Source organism: Mastomys coucha, unplaced genomic scaffold, assembly GCF_008632895.1.
Source record: "Mastomys coucha isolate ucsf_1 unplaced genomic scaffold, UCSF_Mcou_1 pScaffold12, whole genome shotgun sequence".
NCBI classification, from domain to species: domain Eukaryota; kingdom Metazoa; phylum Chordata; class Mammalia; order Rodentia; family Muridae; genus Mastomys; species Mastomys coucha.
Genome location: NW_022196894.1, coordinates 76,101,168 through 76,113,078, shown reverse-complemented (window position 1 = coordinate 76,113,078; position 11,911 = coordinate 76,101,168). Strand labels below are relative to the sequence as shown.

At 35.1% G+C, this 11,911-nt stretch overlaps 1 protein-coding gene across 2 annotated transcripts in view; it reads right to left on the bottom strand.

Annotated features, from left to right (window-relative positions):
- Window positions 1–11,911, bottom strand: part of Chodl (chondrolectin) — a 22,386-nt gene that overhangs the window by 9,174 nt on the left and 1,301 nt on the right. For both annotated transcript variants that reach the window (XM_031364291.1, XM_031364290.1), the window contains exons 2-3: window positions 2,568–2,877; window positions 2,298–2,455 (exon numbers count right to left, since the gene is read on the bottom strand). In XM_031364291.1, coding sequence (XP_031220151.1) covers window positions 2,298–2,455; window positions 2,568–2,877 — 468 coding nt within the window. The remainder of the gene's footprint in view (window positions 1–2,297; window positions 2,456–2,567; window positions 2,878–11,911) is intronic.

Here is an 11,911-nt window from a genome sequence, read left to right as displayed (position 1 = left end):
AGAAATCCACCTGCCTCTGCCTCCCAAGTGCTGGGATTAAAGGCGTGTGCCACCACCGCCCGGCTTATAACATTCTTTTATTTATGCCAAGTCTAGTGGTTCACCATGAGTTTGGAGCCAGCCTGGGCTATATTTTGAGTTTCACACCAATTTGGTCATAAAGGAAAACCCTGCCATTAAAAACAAACAATAACAATAACAAAAAAAGCTATAAATGTATTCATTGTTTAAGTAATTAAATTCATTATTTACTTTTGTTACTTTATGGACAAAAATGATACATAGAGCATTTTTCTGTAGTCACTGAAACATAATAATATTTTAAAGAGTACTATTTTTCATACTGTCCTACTATTTTGGCTCATTGGTGGTGTACCCACCCATGTAAACTGATATTTCAGGTTAATTTATAAATATATGAAATTAGTCAACAAACACATTTAAAACGTTTATAACAAACTATAATGAAACTGTTAATTAAATCAAAATCTAGTAACTTAATTCTACCCATGCTATTTTTATCTAAAAGTAAAAGCTCATGAAGCAATTTTAATTTTTCAAATTACATCTCCTTTGGGTGTGCCTGAGGGTATTGGTGCCATGTTGTGCATGTAGAGGCCAGCAAACAACTTGAGAGACCAGGTTTTCTCCTTCCCTGGGATTAAACTCAGCTTTCAAACTGGATAATAATTGTCTTTCTCTGCTGAGTCAGCTCAACAGACCCAAAAGGCGAATTTAGCACAAATAATGCATTTAGAAGTATGGACACACACACACACACAAATGAATGATATCAGTGAACTGAAAGAATATGTATGTGTTTCAGTAGAGGAGAGAAAAAAACTTAAAATTGAAATATCCCATTTCTGAATAATATGGCTAATTTTTAAGAACATTTTCAACATTATTGGCCATGCTATTAAATAGTATATGGGAGTAAAAATAAGAAAGTAAATAATACATTTCAAACTGATCAAGCATATAATATGTACATAAATGCATACATTTTACTGAACTATACTCATTTTAACCCTTGACATTAACAATAAATAATAATTACTAAATAATAAAAACTAATAAAATAAGGAATAATACAATTTTGACATTAATAAATGTCAAGTGTTACAGCACATTTAAAATATCACAGAATTTCAATTGTATTTCTCCAGGACACAACTAGAAAGAATATAAATGAGTAACAGACTTAGTTTGCAAAGGCTCCAAGAGTCTAATGACAGGTTTAGCAACCAAGGGTAAAGTATAAACTCACCAGGGATATAAAAAGTCGGCTAATATACTGGAGAGAAGGATAAACACAAGAAGTCTAATCCAATAATCTCTTATGTTTCATGGCTTTATGAGAAAAGAAATTGTGTAATTTCAAGAGAATAATAGGAACATTGGTACTTGGTTATAATTGCCTTTTATGGGCACATATTATGAGGTCATGCTGACAATCCTTCAGAAAAGTTAATATGACCCTTTCCAACATTGTGGAGAAAAATAGAAAAATAAACATGTCAAGGCTTAAGTTTCTAACTTGAGTGTCTAAGAGGATCAGATATATGTTTGCACATCTTTGATTAGTCCTTCTTTTAGGTCAAATTCCAACTCAACTGAAGTGTCTTATTAAAGTAACTCAATTTCACTATTTCAGCAGGAAGCCACACTAATGTGCCTTAGGTCAAGGTAATTTCCCCAGTTACTGCACATTACAAAAGAAAACTGACGAAAGTGTCATTTTCCTAAGGATACAAATCAGAGTAAGAAAATAATGTGAACTTAATCCTTTTAACTATGGTGAAAGACATTACAATCCAGTAAAGGACCACAGCAAGCATTATGCTATGGAATGATGTACTAATGAGCCTGAAGAAAGCTACTTCACTCCTCTAAATTCAACAGGAATAAACCAAGGAACTATTGCTCACAAGTGTGTATGTCTGTAGGCATGTTGGCAGCCTTTATCTATTTTCCTTACAGTCTCATAAGCTTTTAAGATATTTTCACATAGACATTGGTCATTTACAAAATATGAGAACAGATTGTTCCTTGTATAAATTATTATTTTCTCTTGGAAACACCTTTCCCAACAAATAGTTTCTACCCATTCCCCTTTAGTCAGCCTACTGCTAGTTTGACTCTACTGCAAACAATGTGCTTCAATACATTAACGGCAAGCTGTAAGGTAATGCCTCCTTCATAGGAATAATAGAGAAAGCCTGGGAACTGTAAAGACAAAGTCTCATATGAACAAACATGCGCAGAAATATACTATAGCTAAGGATGTCTTTTACCTGGTTCATACTTGCAGATGTAATTGTGCTTCATGTTGCACCTGTCGTCATTCCACTGGTAAAGGTAGGGACCTCCTAGGCCAGGATTGGCAGTTGGTTGATGATACATGACTACACATTTTTCACTTCCACAAGAAGGTTCATCAGTGTACCAGTTCCTACAAATAGAGAGCAGTGGGGACACTTAGCAACATCTATCAGAGCTTTTCTTTTGCCCTACTGACTCCAGCAGGGTTCAAATGAACACTTCAGGATCCAGTCATAGCTTACCTGAACTGGGAGCTGCTTCCATCAGACCACTGGTAGAGATCTGGGCAGGCTCCCGATGTTTGGCCATCTCCACTTCTCAAAAGTCCTATCCAGAAGTCACCATCTGAAATACCTGTTCCCGGTTTTGTCAGGTTCTGCAACATGCTCTCTATTAACTTCTGTTCAGCTTCATTCTCAAGACTGAGAAGGACACCTCCTTCACTTTCACAGGCCAGCCGTGCTTCCTGGAAGCTCACCCGGCTAGACAGTTCATGGAAGTAGGCCATTTTGTAGCAGGGATGTTTCACATCAGAAAAACACACCTTTTGACCTAGTAACAAACAAAAATAAAAATAATAAATAAATAAATAAATAAATAAATAAATAAATAGATTGTGGTGTCTCTATTCATAAGTTTGATGTTAATCACAACAAAAGAACAATTCAAAACCAGAAAACACATCAAGAATTCATTTCTCCAAAATATGTCCATGGCTGTAACAGTAGCATGATAGTTATGGATGTAAACAACTACTCTCTGATTAGGCGTAAGTCCTGCCTCTCCAGGATGAAGTGCATGCACAGTATTTCAAATTTGGTCAAGAACTAATGATTGGGGAGCTCACTGGCCACCAAGGTGAAAAACCACTACTGTTGTTTTTGGAGGGTATACATATAATCAGACCTTCATTGTATACTCATGTGTCTCTACTCATAGAATGGTACACCTCTCAGTTGACATCAGAAAACTGTCTTTGTACAGTGGATGATGGTTATCACAGAAACTCTATAAAGAAAGGGTGACTACAGAGTAATAGGACATCTGTGTCAGATCCTCCTACCCAAGGCCTTGGGAACGGGTATAGAAAGAATATAAGAGCCAAAGGTTGGGAAGGATAAAGGTTAAAACTATTTTATAAACATGATGAGACCACTACACTCAGGAACCCACAGCAGTTATAATTTCCTGCACAAGGCCTGTTCAGAATAAAGTCAGTCAGCATTTTATTATGGAATGGGGAGAGGCTATGAAGCCCCACCTTTAAGAAACTATGGACAACTGATAGTTTCTTGGGGAGAGACAGTCAGTTCTCTTTAATTGTTTGAATGGATGGTCCTACACCAAGAAGTATATGGACAGCACATACTAGAGTTGGTTAGTTATGAATTTTAAAAAGAAGGCATGAAGTTGGGAAGAGGTGGGGTAGAAGATCTGAAAGGAATTAAGGAGAAGAGTTTGGTTGAGTATGCTAAAAATTATACTGGGTGACATTCTCAAAGAACTGACAAAAATATTTTAGGAATGCTTTCTCATTCAATAAGATCAGAAAGTTTACCTTTCTAGTCTACTATTTTCAATTTATAAAAATAATGGGAATGGGAGATATTCTATGGGTAGAATATTTGCTCTGTAAGCAATGAGGACCTGAGTCCCAATACCTAGGTAAAATGTTTGTTATTATCTTATACTGGCTATTTAATTTTGTAATCTGTTTGAAAAATTGTCACGTGTAGGATGTGGGTCAATGCTTAAATACTGGGATAAATTAAACATTTACAATTTTTTATTCTTAATTGCAGTCTGTCATGCTGAGCAGCTATATCATAGCAACATTGAAACAGTACCCCAGCCCCTGAAACTTCAATTTGTGATAAGGAATGACAGTCAAGATCAGAACAAGCAGAAACTGGCCGAAGACTATTATCCTCACAAGAGCATTTAAGACATAAGCATTCAGGATCTTGTGAAAGGATGAAAACATACTAGTTATTTAGCAATGCAAACAAGCCAGCTAACTGGGATGTGAACTCAGGAGCACGAAAAGGTGCAAACAAATTAATAAACAAGCTAAACTAAGTTAAACTTTAACAAAAATTTACATATCTGTACAAATGCCCATGGAAAATGAGCGTAAAGGTTTTAGTAGGGCAAATGAGTGTGAAATAAATGCTCATTGGCAGGAGGCAATGGAAATATCAGTAGTTATTTCTATTATAAATCGTGAATAATTTTGAAAAGTCATTCTTATTATTAGGTTTTATGATGATTTCATTGTCTAAAATAGTTATTCTTTATAAAATTCCAATGATTCTTACAAGCCTATATTTTCATTATTGTATTTAAGAAGCAAGCTCTTACCCTATTTTCATCTAATACATCTTTTACATATTTCTAAGTTTCCAAAATTATCTTTACTACATTTCCCTGTGTGTTCAAGTTCCAAATTTTCACCCCCTAAAACATTTAACCTTGTATTTCACTCAAACATTTTTAAATACTGCCTTAAAAAAAAAAGATTGCTTTACAATGTTTCAATGGAAAGAGAAACAGAATAACAGGATGTCTTTGGTGAGTAATGTGGATTTACATGTAACAAAACTAGGGCTCCTTAAGAGGCTACCTTGATATGATTTCTATACTAAAACTCACCACTCGTTATCTTTGATATATTAAAAAATAAGTTCATAAGACATAAAATGCAATAGACATTTACTCATTTATAAAATTAAGGTAAAACTTATAATAGAATGTATAGGAGGGCTCTAAGTATAATGCAGAACTATCTAATACTGTTATGTTACATTGTAAGGAAAATAACTAACCTGCCTAGATAAAGAATTGCATATTCCATTTATTATCCTTTCTAGGGCTGGATTTGTGGAAAGATATTGTGTAAATTTGTTTTTGGCATGGAATATCTTGTTTTCTCCATCTATGGTAATTGAGAGTTTTGCTGGATATAGTAGCCTGGGCTGGTATTTGTGTTCTCTTAGGGTGTGTATGACATCTGCCCAGGATCTTCTAGCTTTCATAGTCTCTGGTGAGAAGTCTGGTGTAATTCTGATAGGCTTGCCTTTATATGTTACTTGATCTTTTTCCCTTACTGCTTTTAAAATTCTTTCTTTGTTTAGTGCATTTGGTGTTTTGATTATTACGTGATGGGAGGAATTTCTTTTCTGGTCCAGTCTCTATTTAGAGTTCTGTAGGCTTCTTGTATGTTCATGAGCAAAAAAAAAAAAAAAAAAAAAAAAAAAAAACATGTGGAGGAACTCATGGCTCCAGATACATATGTAGCAGAAGATGACCTTATCAGACATCAATGGCAGGGGAGGCCCTTGGTCCTGCGGAGGCTTGATGCCCCAGCATAGCGGAATGCTAGGGCGGTGAGGTAGGACTGGGTAGATAGGTGGGGGAACACCATCATAGAAGCAGGGAAGGAGGGGGATGGAATAGGGGGCTTACAGAGGAGAAATTGGGAAGGGTATAACATTTGAAATTTAAATAAATAAAATAACCAATAAAAAATTGTGTTTTAAGAAATCCACACCTAATGCTAGATGGGTCCTGAATGTGTTGCCAGATTTGTCACTCTATGCCAGGCAATCTTTCCCTATATATAGATGGAGTGGTTCATGTTCTCAATAAAAGAACAATAGAGGTGATGATGGCAGCACAAAAGTGGGCCCCTGGAGGAGTCAAGACAGAAGCCTTTTATTAACAAGAACAGAAATATTAACCCTAAAGACCTTGGGTGAGTACCAGCTGAGTCTTCACGTTTGAACTAAAAGCTCCTACCAGGTCAGTGAGAGCAAGGCACTTCCTTGGAAATTATAGACGCACTGCACAATTATTATGGCTTACATAGAATCATTTAATGCCGACAGGCTGGGTGCCTTTATACATAATTCTACTTTACTACTGATTTCTACCTTACTGTGCACATTTGGTCCAAGCTGTAGGAAAACTAGCCGAAGCTGGAGCTATGGAGCTTGCTGTTGTATTCAGCTGAGTCCATTTGGCTGCTATCACAGCGGAACTTGAACAGCTGGGAAACAAATGCTGCCCTAATTCCCAGACAAGCTCTACTAAGGCAGACCTTGCGATGTGACTTTCCCACTCCTAAAAGGCCTGCCTTCCTAGAGAACAGTGATGGTGGCCTCCGTTCTCACCCTGGATGATTACAGGAAATCATCCCCTGACATTTAGCTTTAAATATCATATTCAAATAAAATCTTCCAGAAATAGTTAATGGGAGGTGTATATTTTCTGTAAGTCACCCAGTGGTTTATGCTACACTGAGATAATATTCATACAACCTTACTCTACAGAAGTCTCAATTCAGAATCTCTAGTTGAAAAATCACTTTAATTTTTGGCTTATCTACAAAGACTTTCCACTCTAGATTCCAGAAACATTGATAAAGACAGATGTCCAAGAAAGTTTTGTGTACTTTTATGAAAATGTTCTGAATATGGACCTATAACTAAATAATCTCAACACTTAAGAATTACTTAAATATTTTAATTTTATCAAGTAAATTTGCATAGAATTGTAGAAAGAAATATTTACCCATATTATATATGTACCTATAGAAACACACACTGAGCACAAACCTAGATATGTACTTTGATTCACAGATAATTCTTAGTAATGACTATTGAACATCCCTATCATTGTCACAACTAATATTCTGCTGTTATTTCCATAAATAAGTATTTTGGTTTCCATACTTATGAAAAAAATCACAAATGTTGACAAAACTTGAAAATGGTTTTAGCAATTATAAGAAAGATGGGATAAGCTCATGAAGTTATGACAGTTTGTTTCTTCTTGAATAGAAACATTAATTTGGTTTTATGTTATTTAAAATACTTATTGTAGAATGCTGGGCAGCTGTGAGGTTGTCAAATGTTTTCTCATCCCTCTTACTATAATAAAATGTAACCAACATTAGTCAAGTATTACATATAGATCATGTTGTTCAATCAAAACATAGATGACATATTATAAATTTCTTTTCTTCAATTATGATCCACTTAATTTTAAAAATTCATATTTTTAACAAAGACTTTAAAAACTGAAAATATTAAAAAAAGGACAACATGATCATTCTCACCTAAGCCAGACTGGCTAAACTTAAGGTGCTCACCTAGAATTCAAGAAGCTGATCTTTTTTTATAATTCTTTCCTATCACCCTCAAAACATACTAAAACATTTGGTGATATTGCAATATCATGTTGCATAATCTCTGAGAATAAAGTCAATTATCTTGAATTAAATGAGATAGAATCTCATTTATTCCAAGTGTTCTGTGTTGCAGTTCACAAGAGTACACCAATTTCTTAATTTTTGTTTGAAGTTAAGACACATTTACTAAAATTAAATTATTTATGAAAGATGAATTTTGTGATTCACTTAATTGCAGAGTGCACTGCAGCTGGAATCTACTCTCTGGCACTAAGAAAATGAAATATGCCATCTTGGGTCACTTCAGGGATGGTGGTGTTAGCAGCCTTTCTTATTTATCCCAAGACACATCAGGCTTCCTGAAAAGAGAGTGATCTCATATTTCAAATAATAATATTTGAAATACAGATTATGAATGAAAAAACATATAAAATATGACTTCAGAGTTCAAGAAGCCAATCAAAAGGTAGTACTTTGAGTCCAGCAGAAGTTGGAATGAGCAAAACTTTCATGACCATTTTTGTTACTTTAAATTCTAACAGGCTATATGTTTCATAGAACTAATGGTAATAATTGTCCAAAAATGTAATAATTGTCTGAGATTGATCAACAATTTGAAATATGAGACATCACTTCCAATATAATTTGTACCTTTAGAGGAAGGAGGAAAATCAAATCTGTTGATATACAACTAAGAGGTCCTTCTGATAAACTATTCAACTAGACAAGTTGCCTTTGACCCTAAAAAGCTCAGCTCATCTATAGACACAGGGCTTACCAAGCTAAGCCTTTCCCCCTACCCTCTCCACATTCACCAGACACAGACTGTATTAAAAGGCTTTCAATCTTCCCAGCCACTGTGTGATGTAGATTTTCTCATCCCATCTCTAAAATAAGGAAGTGGGGGCATAGAGAGAGTTTAATAATGTGTCCACATTCACACAGCTTAGAATTGCAAACTCAGGTTTGGAACCAAGCTGACTTTCTGTTACCCATTTTCTTTTCTTTTTTATTGGATATTTTATTTATTTGCATTTCAAATGTTATCCCCTTTCCCAGTTTCCCCTCTGCAAACCCCCTACTCCCTATCCTGTACCCCTGCTTCTATGAGGGGGATCACCCACCTACCCGTCCATTCCTGCCTCCCTTGCCCTTGCATTCACCTACACTGGAGCATCAAGCATCCACAGGACGAAGGGTCCCCTTCCCATTGACGCTAGACAAGGACATTCTCTGCTACATATGCAGCTAGAACCATGGGTCCCTCCACGTGTACTCTTGGGTTGGTGGTTTAGTCCCTGGGAGCTCTGGGTCTATGCTTTTCCACATGTGTCTGAAGCAATAGAAAGTTAAGACACATTATCAATAAAGGGATTGTTGCATGCCATGCATCTCTTCTGTGTTAGATACATTAATCTAATATAGCCACTGGTGAGTTATTGATTGCTTGTATGAGCATAGGATCATGCATTGGGAATTTTCTGAGTGTGAATTTTTCATGCTGAATAATTAGATCAAAGTAAATTTGAGGACAAATTTCTTTCTCACTCTCTCTCCATATATATCTAATATATATATATGTACATATATATATATATTTCATATAGTATATAAAATAAAAGAGCAGATAGGACATCACATATATATGATGTCAAATTTATTTTATCTTATTTTATCAATATGACAATTAAGGCCTAATTTGAATGTTGTATCAAATGCAAAAAATGGTCACTGTAGTCAGATTATTGTGGCATACATTCAAACAATTTTAAAAACTTCACCTTACAGTTGTCTAAATGGCTGCACATGTATATGAACTGATGGTCTAACACAGAAGAGGGTTTTAAGTAATAAGAATAACTAATGAAGCATCATCTGGATATCCCCTTTCAGAATCCTTTTTTAAATTATAGATGCTATTCTAGCATTAATGTATAGACATTGCCACCATAAGATAGCGATGAACAGCCAGTAAGGAATAATGTCTATGATAAATGGGTAGTTTATTAAATGTCTAGTAGTAAGATTAATTTGCTCCCTTCTTGCCCAAGAGATACTTAAAGTAATTGCATCTTTGCAACTTGCACTGTCATCATTTTCGGCTTTGATGATGTCATGGAATCATTCTGTGAGCTTGAATATGCTCTGCAGTTTCATTTATATATTCCTTACTATTAAAACACTTTTTAAAGCCACTTACTGGTCATCACTTATGCAATATTCTATACTCTCTTTATAAGAGAGAGAGAGAGAAAGAGAGAGGCCTGAATATAATTGGTTCCACTAGCTAGATCTCTCTATAGTGAATAGTGAGTTCTTTGTTCTTCATGAAATTATGGAGGAGAATGACTTAAAGTCATAGACTGAGAAAAGTTAGTGGATAGTGTCTGGTTAAATTGTACATTTAAAGATGATGTCTGACTCTGTGAAGAGCATGAATTGCTGAAGTCAGTAGTAGGCCTAATACCCTTGCTTCTGGCAGTCTGCTTTCACTCAGCCTTTACAATAATGTGTAGTAGAGTTTACAATTGTAGTAGAGTTAAAGTTGCATGGGTAAGAGCGTTCTCGAGAAATGTAAGGGATGCCTGAAATATGGCTATTGCCACATTACAGGAAGACCAGTGCTCTGAACTCTAAAAAAGAAACAAAAAGTTTGTTAAAATATTACAAAAGTTTTGAAAATGTCACTTGCTTCCAAACATAGTCACCCAAACTAGAGATTTTAACCCCCCTTTTTCATATTATACCATAAGAAAAAAATCTTAAAACGTTGTCATAAGAAAAATGTCATCAGCAGTTAGTGACTTTCTGAACTGAGTATTTAAATAGATACAACAGATGTTCTCCACATATTTGTGTGGGGTAAGACATCACCGTACAATTCAAATCCTCAAATTAGTTTCCCATGAGCCATAAATCCAGCAAATATACTGATTATTATCATCAGAGTCCTCTGTGTGTATCTGTGTACTGTCTTATTATACTAATCAGATACTATTAAATCTTTTGTAGATCAGCTGATGATGAAGCTGATCAAAATGTATTTATCCCTAAAATATTTTATCCTTAAAATGTTATGCTTAAAGGATTATGATGTATTTTCTTGGATGCTTTGAAACATGAAAAACTTATCCAGAGATTTAGTTTGCATGTGTCTGTCTTTTAAGATCATGGTGTGTATGTGATTATTTGATATTGCCCAATAATATTTTTGTCCTGAAATTTAATGAGTAGAAATTCTTTTCCATGTGTTCTAAGAATGTTCTAAATAGTGGAAAGCAAAGAAGCTGTCACAATTCACTTCAAACTGGGTAACCAGTCCCTAGTGGCATAAAATGGTTGCTACACCATTCAGACAGAACAAATATCAACAGGCAGATAGTGGACATGTTTGGAAATATTGCTTCAAAAATAACAGATTTTAGGCTGCTCTCTGCTCAGCCAATAACAGCTAGAATTAATCAAATCCTATGATTCAGAAATCAGTTTATAGATGGATAAATTTCAACGTGAAAAAAATCAAATCATCCATAAGAAAAACTTATCTAAGTAATTGTTTTAATCTCTAGTCAACATCATCATTTATACTAAATCAAATAAATCATGCTCAGTTACTTAGAAATTTTCCAGATGTCACATTCAAGATGTCTATAAATTGCCCCCCCCCAAAAAGTCTAGCTAAACTTGGAATAATTTGTGTAGAACTATATTGGAAATTAAACTTTTCATCAACAAAGTACTTGAGTTCTATTTTCTACTCTGGATATCTCTCTATCCCCCAGAACTTCAAGGTATATAGGTTAGAAGATAACAAATGAATATTATTTAAGTTAGTTAATGCTTCTATTTGTTTTTAAAGTGTCATATGTTCAAAGCACAGTTCTTTGCTATTCATTTATTTGCATAGAAAACTCAAACAAAGGTAGTGAAGTATATAGTTCGTTCCACCATACAGTTCTTTATCTTCTGCTAAATTAGGAAGGAAAGGGACTTAAACTCATAGGTTCTGAACACCCTGTAAATAGCTGTGGAAGAGTGACTGGCTACCTGTACATTTAAGATCTGTATCTGACTGAAATACATGAATTGCTGAGGAGAAAGAGCAAGCCTAATATGCCAGATCCTAAAGGTCAAGTTACTGTCATCTTACATCTATCATATTATCGGTGACATCTATTGTACAGATGGATAAGCTTTCAGAGGACCACGTTGGCCTTATGTGTTAGAAGCAACATTCAACAAACTCATTCCAACAGTTTTGTGAGCATAGCAAGAGCTTTCTCTAGAGTGACAGTGCTGTTCACAGTTGCCTCAGACACTGAAAAGACTTTTCCCAAACCAAGAGAAGGTGGATACGGTGTGAGTTGCTCAATGACTAGACAATGAACTCAGGGC